The sequence below is a fragment of the Halyomorpha halys genome, unplaced genomic scaffold (genome assembly GCF_000696795.3).
Source record: "Halyomorpha halys isolate HHAL.00 unplaced genomic scaffold, Hhal_1.1 Scaffold69.1, whole genome shotgun sequence".
In the NCBI taxonomy this organism is placed as follows: domain Eukaryota; kingdom Metazoa; phylum Arthropoda; class Insecta; order Hemiptera; family Pentatomidae; genus Halyomorpha; species Halyomorpha halys.
Genome location: NW_027108206.1, coordinates 863,978 through 875,327, shown reverse-complemented (window position 1 = coordinate 875,327; position 11,350 = coordinate 863,978). Strand labels below are relative to the sequence as shown.

General features: G+C 32.1%; 1 protein-coding gene across 1 annotated transcript in view; it reads right to left on the bottom strand.

The window, feature by feature from the left end:
- LOC106692740 (serine protease inhibitor dipetalogastin) overlaps nucleotides 1-11,350 on the bottom strand; it is a gene marked incomplete at its 5' end in the record, with an annotated part of 82,673 nt that overhangs the window by 11,213 nt on the left and 60,110 nt on the right. Inside the window, 5 exon segments of the mRNA XM_014438856.2 lie at nucleotides 662-829; nucleotides 3,870-4,013; nucleotides 4,092-4,253; nucleotides 5,461-5,608; nucleotides 6,907-7,029. Coding sequence (XP_014294342.1) covers nucleotides 662-829; nucleotides 3,870-4,013; nucleotides 4,092-4,253; nucleotides 5,461-5,608; nucleotides 6,907-7,029 — 745 coding nt within the window.

Genomic DNA, 11,350 nt, shown 5'->3' with positions numbered 1-11,350 from the left:
TTTGAGGATAAAAAAAATAAAACAACTCTCTAATTTAATATATTTATTAACCAATTGTTTGAGAATGGTTTATATTAATAATAAGACATAATTTATAAGCAATAAATAAAAAAGATTGTTAATTAAATTTAATGTAAATAAATTAAGCTCTGTAATTAGGAGATAACAGTCCTAACCCGTGGAAAGTAGGTTTTATTAATAATATTGTTAATGTGTTTAGTAAAAAGGAGAATATTTTTAAAGAATAGTTATTGTATTGGGAATATATGTTTTTGGAAACAAATAGCCGTTTTATAAAATTTTAATAGGAAACTATTATCATATTATTTTGAAATAAAAAAAAAATTACATACGTATTTTACGTTGTGTAGTTGCTTATCTCTTAAACTAACACTCACTAAAAACCTGTTTATAATAACTTAAAGAAAAATATTTTACAAACTAATTCTCAAAAATATGTTAAGAAAAACACTCCTTCGAAGCAAAAACATCTGTTAACAATAGTCAGGACAGTTACAAGTTTAGTATTTTTCTTTCTAGAGGCGGGCCCGCGGCATTTGTGACAGGCTACCTGGTTAATCTGTGTCGTTAATACCTGTGTCACTGGTTTAACGACAGTCGTGAAGGTAAATTTAATAAGACCATGTATTCAATCACTTACCCACAGTTCATCAGGTCCATTTCACACTCTGACGAATAGACGTTGCCATCACTTCCACAGATTTGCTGGTCTGATTTAGTGCAGTTAGTTGGGCACTCAGGTTGCATTGAACCGCTAGTTCTTTCTTGCGAGAGGCAGTAGGCCAATGGAACTTCAAAGACATGTTTCCTAAAGAGCAGAAAAAGATAATACAATCTAATAATATTCAAAATTCGACATGATTTGAAACATTTTTTTAGGTTATGAATAATTAAATTTAAACAAAAAGCTGTACCACTAAAACCCATGAAGGGTCGGAATTTCAGTACTTTGTGTGGAAGTACTGTTTCTAGTACAGTGGTTGTACAAGGAGTTGATATGAAATAAAATTAAAACAACGTTTATTTATCTTTTTAATAATATTATACCTTACTTATCTTCCAATTACTTACAGTACCAGTGAATGAGCTTAATTCGAATTGGTTGATAGCAAAAAAGTTATTTTAGATAGCAAACATGGCTTGGAATGGAAGGCCCAAAGACCCCAGTTCCTGGAACGAATCCCGATACCTATCTCATTGGAAGGTACTAGCGTAGCATCTTGTTGCCATCAATTAATGATGTATTCGAAACAGTCACTAGTAGAGAGTTTAAAAGATTTTTATATAGTTAATAAACCCCCGGCTACGAACAATGGAGGAATAATCTTTCAAATCGGTGTTAGTGATTTAATTTTAATTAAAATTTTCTTGCTTTCCTCAATGGTTCGTGTAAACACTTATCATGCAGTCCATAGAGCACAGCTTCGTCAACTTCAGGAACGGAATTCGTAACGTTGCGAAAGACCCCCCTTTTACATCAAGTTTCCATCGACGCAGGGTCTTTGGGGTCACTTGGATGGGGAGATCACTAAGTGGGGCAAAACCTCTAAAGAGCGCTTAGAAATCTATTACTCGATGAAGTCTTTAGCTGGGGGCTTGAAACTTGGCATATTTCCTTGCGTTCCTTTGCTGAGACTGCCAGCCATAATAAAATGATGAGTGGAGTACAATACTTACCAAATCGGGTTGAATACCTTACCAATTTCACTCCAGCCTGCTTTACTGGTTCGTTTCTTTTTTCAGGTACACAGATCAATATAATTTTTTGATTCTGCACACCTCGAAAACAAATAGAATATAGTTTTATAACTAAGATAATACTTTCCCGTAAACTACTCCTTAATTTCTTTTTTTTTTTTATTTATTTCTTACTATAAACTTTATTTTTTATCTATTAAAATTTTTTTACTGGCTAAAAATAATTTAGAATCAAAGTAGCAAGGTCTTAAAAAAATATACTAGTATAAAAAACTACAGTTCAAATTTTCTTTTAGATTGTAACTCTCTTTTGTATGTTTGAAAATTATTCAACATGGGCCTGGAGAGAAGGTAAGTACAGAAATTAGTTATTAATAACTGATACTCTTTTCGATCTAGAGCTAGAAATATATGTTTAACTCTAATACAAAGGCCAAGTATACAGTCGAAATGGAGAACAAAAAATTCACTCCTTTGTCTTGTTCCCACTCTGAGTGGGAACTATTGTTTTTACCTAAATTAGTCTAATTTTCTAGAGTATGAAGCAAAATAGCTTTGTCTACAGGATACAACAACAGATCAAGAAGAAGTTATGAAACTTGTAGAACTCGCGCTGGAGTCAGAAGGAAATGTATTATACGAACAATTATTAATTTTCTATTTTACTATTATATCAATTACATACCTACTTTAAGACTATCTAAAACTAACTTCTTAATCTATTTATTTTTAAGAATAATGATTTCTTTTATAATTTAGTTTTTTTCTATTTAGAGGGCGTTGTAACCGAGCGTTTTAAGGCACCAACTTAGAATTCTGGGTTTTGCGGTGGTGCCGGTTCGAATACGACCTAGGCAAGTTGACATTTTTGGTGGCGGACCCAAGAAATAGATCTCGGCCACTCTGGTTCGAGTTTGTTGGTGAACCGTAGTTTAACCACACTTTCCTGTCCTAAATTGACAACTCAACTCAGTTGTCATCTTTATTTCAACCTGACAGCCCAACAAAGTGGGGCGAAACGTGGGTTAACAACAGATAATTTTCTTCTAAGGAACATCCTTTAAGAGTTCACTCAGTAACTCTGAATATACAAAGAGAAAGGAAAGGGTACATTCAAATTATGTTGTTAGCAACAAATTAAGATGGGATAAAATCATCTATAAATATTGGAAGAATGTTCAACATGGTGCCACCCTTGTACTACTTGTGATTAATATGAAACCAGCCCTGAATGAACTCATTCTACATTCTGAGACCTCATATTCAGGGGCAATAACAATATGCAAAAGAGTAGTTGTGGGTATCCTGAGATATGCATCCCCAGTACTAGGACCAGGCTGGCATTCATTTAGCAAATAGCTATAAGACATTTTCTCAAGTGTACTGCAAATAGAAGGAGTTCCTTTCTAAGATTCTAAAAAAACTAGATTAAAAGATTCTAAGAATGAGGATTATAAGGACCCACGAAGATGGATGAGGATTATCTGGGAGAATACAATGAATGAGCAAGAATTGTGAAAAATGAAGGTTAGTGACCACCAAGAAAGGGCTACTCTCAGGAAGTACTTTATCATCAATAGGTCAAGGTTGGAAACAAAATTGGTCCTCCTGGTCCACATAACTGTTCACAAGCCATGGTGAACCATGACAATTTAGAGCATACAAAGCAGGAAATATGGAAAAAAAAAAAAAAAGTAAATAAAGTTAAAAAATGAAAAGGGAAGCATAAATATTTGCACAGCCACATTTACAGTTCTAGGCCAAAGTCTAACTTCCCTCTTAATTGTTCTGACAATTATAATGTTTACTATGATATATAATAAGAATTATATGATTAGCTTGGTGTAGATAGCTGATCATTGTCTTACAAATAATTTAAACCACAAATGGTCTTCCGTCCAATCTTTTGTCTGTATGTGAAACCGTAAATAAAAAAAACAAAAACATTTAAGTGGTGTTTACTGTTGTAATGATAGTTTTTATAGTACTTTGAACTGTAAGTAGATTGAAATCTTATTTAATTATTTTAAATAATAAAACATCATGTGGACAATAAGCAGGTAAAAATGTAGCATAATAATACTAAATATAAATAATTATCTCGCATAACATGAATAGGGTAAAATGAGTATGTTTATAAAAGAACTAACCCACAGTTCTTGGATTTCATACGACAAGGATTGCTGTAGAGGACCCCATCACTCCCACATACTGGTTTGGCATTTCTCCAGCAAGATTCTCTGCAATGTCTAGTTGTTTGACAGTGCTTCTTAGAAGTTCTGACAACTCCCTGACTGGAAAACAGATTTTCAAATTAAATGATTATACAGAGTATAGATATACAAATCCAAGTGAACTGAAATATAACTTACCCACAAGTCAATTGCTTCATTATACAGGTGTTAGAGTAGACATTGCCATCACTTCCACAAATTGGACCATCTTTGGGTGCCTGGGCACAATCAACAGGACAGTTTTCACGATGGGCTGAAATGTTATTGCAGGCACCAAGATGGGAAACAGAGATACCAACTCTGAAAATGAAAGAAGTTCTTTACACCAAATAAGATACATTTTGAGGAAGCAGCATGTGGTGTTCAAAAGTATAATTGAGACTTTTTAAATACTTGAAATGAAGTGGGGTGGTGTATTTCTGATGAATAGATTTTGTCTGATTGGTTTGTTTGATCAGTGAGATGAGACAGTTTGTAATTAGCGGTTTTTAGCTCATCAAATTTTAACATTACCATTTCCAACATATTACAGGTATGGTGATGAAGTTAACTCATAAGAAAATTGTGTTAAATCAAAGAAGAAGAGAGATAGAAGAGAATTTCTATATAAAGATAAGATGGAAGTCTTTAAACTGTGAGTTATCCTTTGTGTAGCTACTAATGAGTCTAAAATCCAGAGGTAAATAGAAAAGAAGTAGGAGCTCCAATCATTTCATAATATTACCTTCCAGGTCTATACTAAAAAGGCCATGCCCAGTTCCTAGTAGACCTGCAGAGATGAGATTAAGCTATGATGAGATGAGCTTAAATGTGATCTAAAATTTATTGAATGTCAATGGGCCATATCAGCAAATCTAATACTCATATTTTTATGACCAAAGAAAGCTCACAGTCTATCAGTTGTTTCATCTCTATGTAGTATTGGAATAGTACTCAGTCATCAAATTAATGACTCATTTAATTATTAAACCTATTATGGTACTATTAATTCAATACAGAATTATATTCAGTTACATAAAAATAAAACATTAGTGATTATTTTATAAAAAAGAAAAAAACTTCTACAAAGATGTATATTCTTAATCAATATACTTGCTGTTTCAATATTAGTTGAATTGGCCTAAGATATTGCACTTCTAATCACTAATTTCTTTGAATTATTGAACTGAATTTCTCCATATTTAAGTAAAAGTCCTATTCGAAACACTTATACTGATATCAGAGATGCTAACAAGGAGACAATTATTTACAAAAGCTTTTGGGCTGAAAACCAAATAAAATCTTAAAATTATCTTTAAGTTCTTAAAATTCTTTAAATGAGCAACAGATATCTAGAAATTTGTTTTCAGATATAAAAAATGAGATGATGCCGACAACACTGTTATAGCATGGAAAGATTGTTTTTTGAAGCTTTAACTATAATTTATATGACAGTACTGTCATAATAATTGATTAATTGACAAATATTTTGCCAAAAGTTAGAAATGATACAAAAAAAAGCATTTACCTGCATGCTTCTACTTGGAGCATACATCTGTTGAGGTAAGTGCGGCCATCAGTACCACATACCGGGTCTCTTTCATTGCCACACCGATGATCACAATTGGAGCCATGGGCTCGCTGGCAAAGTCCTTGCTTTGTTGATATTTGTACTCCTATAAAAGTCTTTATAGATCACACAGTCTAATAATTTTTAATAATGGAATTTGACTTGGCTAATTAAGAAATTATTCTTAATTAGCCAAGTCAAATTTTTTACTTGTTATCAGGAACACTGGAGTCCAAAAAACATAAAGAAACCTTCGACAAAAAGAATTTCAAATGAAACCAGGTCAAGAATTAAATAATAAAAGAACATTCTTACAAAAGAATTCCAAAACCAAAACTTTAAATTACCTTCTCAAATGATTTGGCCATGATAATGTGATTTGAATATTGCTTAGATTATATCATTAAATTAGCTATTTTAAAAGCAATAAGGCATAAAATCAATGTATAATATTGTTAAAACACGTTTATTTCTTGTGATGAGTTTACGCTATAATAATTTTATTTATTTGGTATATTATTTTGAAATATTTAAAAAAATTCCTGTTCAATTTAATGCTAATACTTTAGACATAGTGCACAAAATGTTAAAGATAGTTCAGTGATTGTTCCAGTAAATTTTTTTTCAAAAAAATTTGCTCAGGTAAAAATGCCCCCTCACCCAGACTACTTCTAGATATATCATGAAAAATAAATATACTACTTTTTTGTGATCATTATTTTTAGTTATAGGTCGTAGTATTGAAACCTTAAAGAAACTATCTATGAATTATTTTCATGCAACAGCTATTCTTATATTTGAACTCTTACCTGCCAAGTGCTCCAGATGCAAATATAAGAATCACTTCAAAAAATAGAGCTCCCGATTGACAGAAATTTTTAAATTAGCCAAACATAAATTTTAGACATCAATTAACGTAAAACAGAAGAAAGTATCCCAAAACCATACTATTTTTACCCTCGTGTAGAAATGGGTTAATTGACAATACCTATTTTAAATCTTTTTGAAGCGAGTTGGGTTCCATATATTCCTACATAATATAAATAAATAGATTCAAACATTGCAACATTATAATAAAGAAATGAATTCATTCAAATAGTGTATTGTTGATACATACAAAATAAATAATTTTGATGATATAAGGGAAATTTTAAGATAAAGCAAATTTAAAAATGGTTTCACTTAAATAATATCCTTAAAAAAACAAAAAAAAAAACAAAAAAAAAACAGAAATAAATAACTTACTGGGGTATTAGAAATTTATTTATTTAACAAGTATAAACATCAATTGATTGATCTTGTCTTATTGTGAATTCAATAGAAGAATAGCAAATCCAAGTAAATAATGCTTAAATGATTCAAATAAAGATTCCAATCACATCAAAATAATCTCTATGAGGTTACCTTTTCCACAAGTCTTTTTCCTCATCTCACAGAAACTGGGGTAGATGAAACCATCTGTACCACAAACAGGCTCTTGGGCACTTGCTGGGCATACTCTTGGACAGGATGCATCCCTTGCTGCCTCTGAAATTGTTAATAAATATTTAGTTTTAGAAAATAATAAATTTATTCAGTAAAAGTTAATAATACTATTTAAAATTACTTTGTATATATTAAAAGTTAGGATTAATGGACAATATTAATCATGTTTTAATTGTTTCGTTCAAAGAATTCATCGGATAAAGTTACATATAATTTAATCATAGCATGGAATAATTATTAAAATAAAATGATAGAGACAATACAGGTGTACAGTTTAATATAAAGAACAAAAAAATAGCTGTCATTTAGTCATAAAAGTAGGATTTTGAACAAATTAACCTTCAAAATAGGAGTTTATTAATAATCCTTAAAGTTAGGCCAATTCAGATATTGATCTGAAAACACATCACTCAACGCAGACTAGAAATTATAATAGTCATTCTCAAATAAACTGTCAATTTGTAAAAATAAGAAAACGCTCAAAAAGATCTTAAAACCAGCGCATTACCCACAAGTCCAAAATCTGACTTGGTTTGCGTTGATCTCGCAGATTTCTCGACAATAAAAAAAAAAAAATGTTTTATGTCTTACGAATTACGCTATAAAATATTTTTACTTGAATTTATCTCACATATTAACAAGTTTCTTTTGTGAAACTTGATGCCGTTTTTCAATTTCAGACGCTTTTTAAATATTGTTCGATTAAACTATCTTAAAGTCTCCTCTTCCCGTTTTAAGTAAATATTTCAAGTGATATAGGACCGTCGCTTCCCGGGGGTTTAGCGGGGCGGGTCCGGCGGGGAAGGATTGCCCTGTATACATCAGAAAAAAGAGTTGATAAGTCCAGCAATAGCTAATATAAACTGATTCAGAAAAAGGAATGTTATTATTTTTTAACTATTAATATAAAATCACTCGTATGGCCTAGAATAAAAATACTCTCAAAATGTTTTTGTCTATAATTTTGGACAAGCATTGGGATAATTTTCACTTTACCCACACCCTGAGCTCAGTGAATGAAGCCAATCCTTTTTGAAGGTCATTCCAACTCTATCAGTAATAAATACCTAAAGGACTTTACCACCACATACCCTGAATTCTTACGGTCCTTAGCTCTATGGAAAATTCAAGACATTTTTTTCTTGTATAACTAAAAACCTAAGATTCTCAGAAATAATAGGGCCTCATCACGTAATTTCTATAAGTAATACTGACGTGTGTCGGATTTGTGGCCATCACATTTAATGTAATTTAATAAGTACAACATGGTGTCAAGTGAAAATTTAGAGCATAATAAATAGGAATATTGTTCTGGAATTTTCTGAAGAGTATTACAGATAATAATTCAAAATCAGATATTAGTTTGAGCAGAATAGAATTACGGTTAACCCAAGAAATGGTTTTATGTGGCGACACTGCCAAGAATTAGAAAGTGTGGAAAAAGAAATTATTAATAATTCTTAAAAGCTACTAAAAAAATAATAAATTAGAATCAGTGCCAGCACTTCTCGTGTAAATATGGAGATTATTAGTATGAATATATTTAAGGAATCAGATAATAATTCATTAAACAGATTCTCAATTGTAGGGAAGGATTCTCATGAAGTCGAAAGTAGTCTATAATTCGAAAGCCACCGAGGCCAACTTCTAAAACCATCCCATCTAGCAAATTTTCAGTATGCTATAAATAAGAAAGATTATAGGCTGAAAGAATGAAGATTGTGAAAGTTGATAAATAAAAATGAAGTATTAATTGCTAGTAAAAATAACGATAATTATAAAATAATAATTAGATGTATCATTCAAAATGTTTCATTATAAACTTGACTGAGCACCCTTTAATAGATTTTAGTAAATAATGTAATATTTATGGTAACATGGGACATCCTGCTGAATGGCGAAAGTAAGCTATAGAGGATTCTGGTTAAAACTTATAATGTAGATTCTTTTAATTATTATAATAAACAAATCAGAGAATGGACGGGTTGACAACCCACCACTATAAAAAGCATTAATTAGTGGGATTTCAATAAGTCTCGGATTGATTTGCGGAAGTGCGGAAATTACGAGATGAACATGGAATGTTGGAACACTAAGTAGACCTAAAGCTCTAAATGAATTAAGAGGCCAAAAATGGTTTTCTGGATAATTTGGCTGTGTAAGATGTGCGAAAGGACATAGTCAGGGTTAAGTATCCCTACACCGTACTACACAGTGGGGGTGAACAGAAGCACAAATTTGGGATTGGATTTCTAATCTTAAGTCAACACTGATAGAAATAAATGTCAATTTTGTAACGTCTCTATTTTAAGGGATGTCTCAAGAAAATCTGAAGGTGGCATATGGTTGCACATTGCCACATGACATGAAACTAACACTTGGAGACTTTAACGCACAAGTTGAAAGGGAAGCAGAGTTTAAATCCACTATTGGAGAGCACAATCTGCTCAGCCGAACAAATGATAATGGAGAAAGGCTAATCAACTTTATGGTATCCAGAAGTCTCAACATAATGTCCACATAAAACCACTCACAAATAGACTTAGTGTTACCTGAATGAAGGTTGACAACATTTTTGTATTAAACCGATATCTCAATAATGTGCAGATTATTAAAATTTAATTTACATTTTTCTCATCACATGGTCGCCACCTCCTCACACTCTTTGACCCGCATGCTCATTCAGGATGAATGCTCAAATGTAAGACTTAGGAGTTGGGACTTAGTAATAGCCAACGAATATCTTCGGTTTAATCCGCAGTTTGAGTTTATTGGGTTTAGGTTAATTTAAAACCCTCCAATTGTAACCAAAAACCTTCACCCTCTTTTAGTCGTCTGTTTTAAATAATACTGCAGAGACATCACCAGATCTAAGTGAGCTATTTAACTGCTACGCAACAGTCTGTAACTTCATCCTACAGGTTTTTCGGAAGAAAGGTCTAAGAAAGTATTATCCGAACTTTATTCAAGTGGGTGTGATTTAATCGCTCACTGGTTCCGTTGACCAAAAACGAACAAAGTGCAGCGTATTCAATACTCGTAACTCTGTCGAGATGTAAGTCTTTAAAATACTTTGAATTGAAATCACCACTATTGTCTTATATTTATTGATACACAGTACTATTGCACTTGTTCAAAAAATTAACCACCTTATTAGCTGCTTTATTTTCCTTTAAAAAAATAGTAAGCAATAGAGATATGACAAATTGTGGAAGATAGTCAAATGGAAATTTTATTATAATTCTATACCATAAATAGTTGGAACATTGTCCGATAGTACATCCATGGGAAATGGATGATCCACCAGCATAAATCCCCGTGCAATAATTCTCTGACTCTGGAGAATCAAGGCTTTATTATCACTTGAGAAAAAAGTTGTCTTTTGGCCTTCTCTTCCATACATGGTCCACATACCTCCTTACTCACTATGAAGTTCCAATATCTCCAGGCTTTAACGGTTCAGATGGCTAAGTCCGTGATGCCATAAGTCAGCTTCTGCGGAGTAGGATTATACACTCTTTCTCTTACATTAAACGCAGAGCTGGTTTAGAACTGGTGGAGTCGCTTTATGGAACCTAATAGACAATAGGGCCATTTGAAACGGCTTCGAGATCGTGGCGTAATGCCTCTAGGCGGAGCTGTTAGTTTCCGTTGGAGCTGTTTAGACTTCCTCCACTTGGCTAGTTAAATCCGGATGGAATTGGAGGCGGAGCTACTAGTGAATTGGTTCCAGGACAAGGACTCGCCTCCCCCTACTCCGCTAATGGGCTACGGTCGGAACTCGTAATTTATATTTGTACGGCGTTCCTCAAGTTGGCTCAAGTATTCCAATTTTAAATTGAAAATTCAGTTTTAATTAGTTTAGTTTTAATTTAAATCAGTTTTAAATTGTTGTAGTCATTTAAGTCCAAATTGACTTTTTTTATTCAATTTAAAAATAAGTTTTTTAATGGCAAATACTGATTTCATTGGATGGAGTGAAATTAATTAGGTTTAATTTTTAAATAAAAGACCTTCTATCATTAATATTATTTAACTAATATTGATAGATTAATTAACTAATATAATTTTAAGATGTTGTAATTTCTAAATGTGAATATGGCCAGTAAAATTATACAAAAACTTTTTTTGACGAATGGAATAATGGTCCGGGTGCGGTCAAAAACAAACTCAAATAGTAGATAATTATACTATTTTATTGAGCCAACGTTTCACCCCACGTTGCAGGGCTTCGTCAGGGCTAAAAAAGATACAAACACTATAGTTACAAAAAGGAAAAAAAAAACATAAGTGTAAAATAACAGGGGTATAAAATGTAAAAAAGTAAGATATAATAAGAAAAATTAAAGGTTGTAAATAGTAA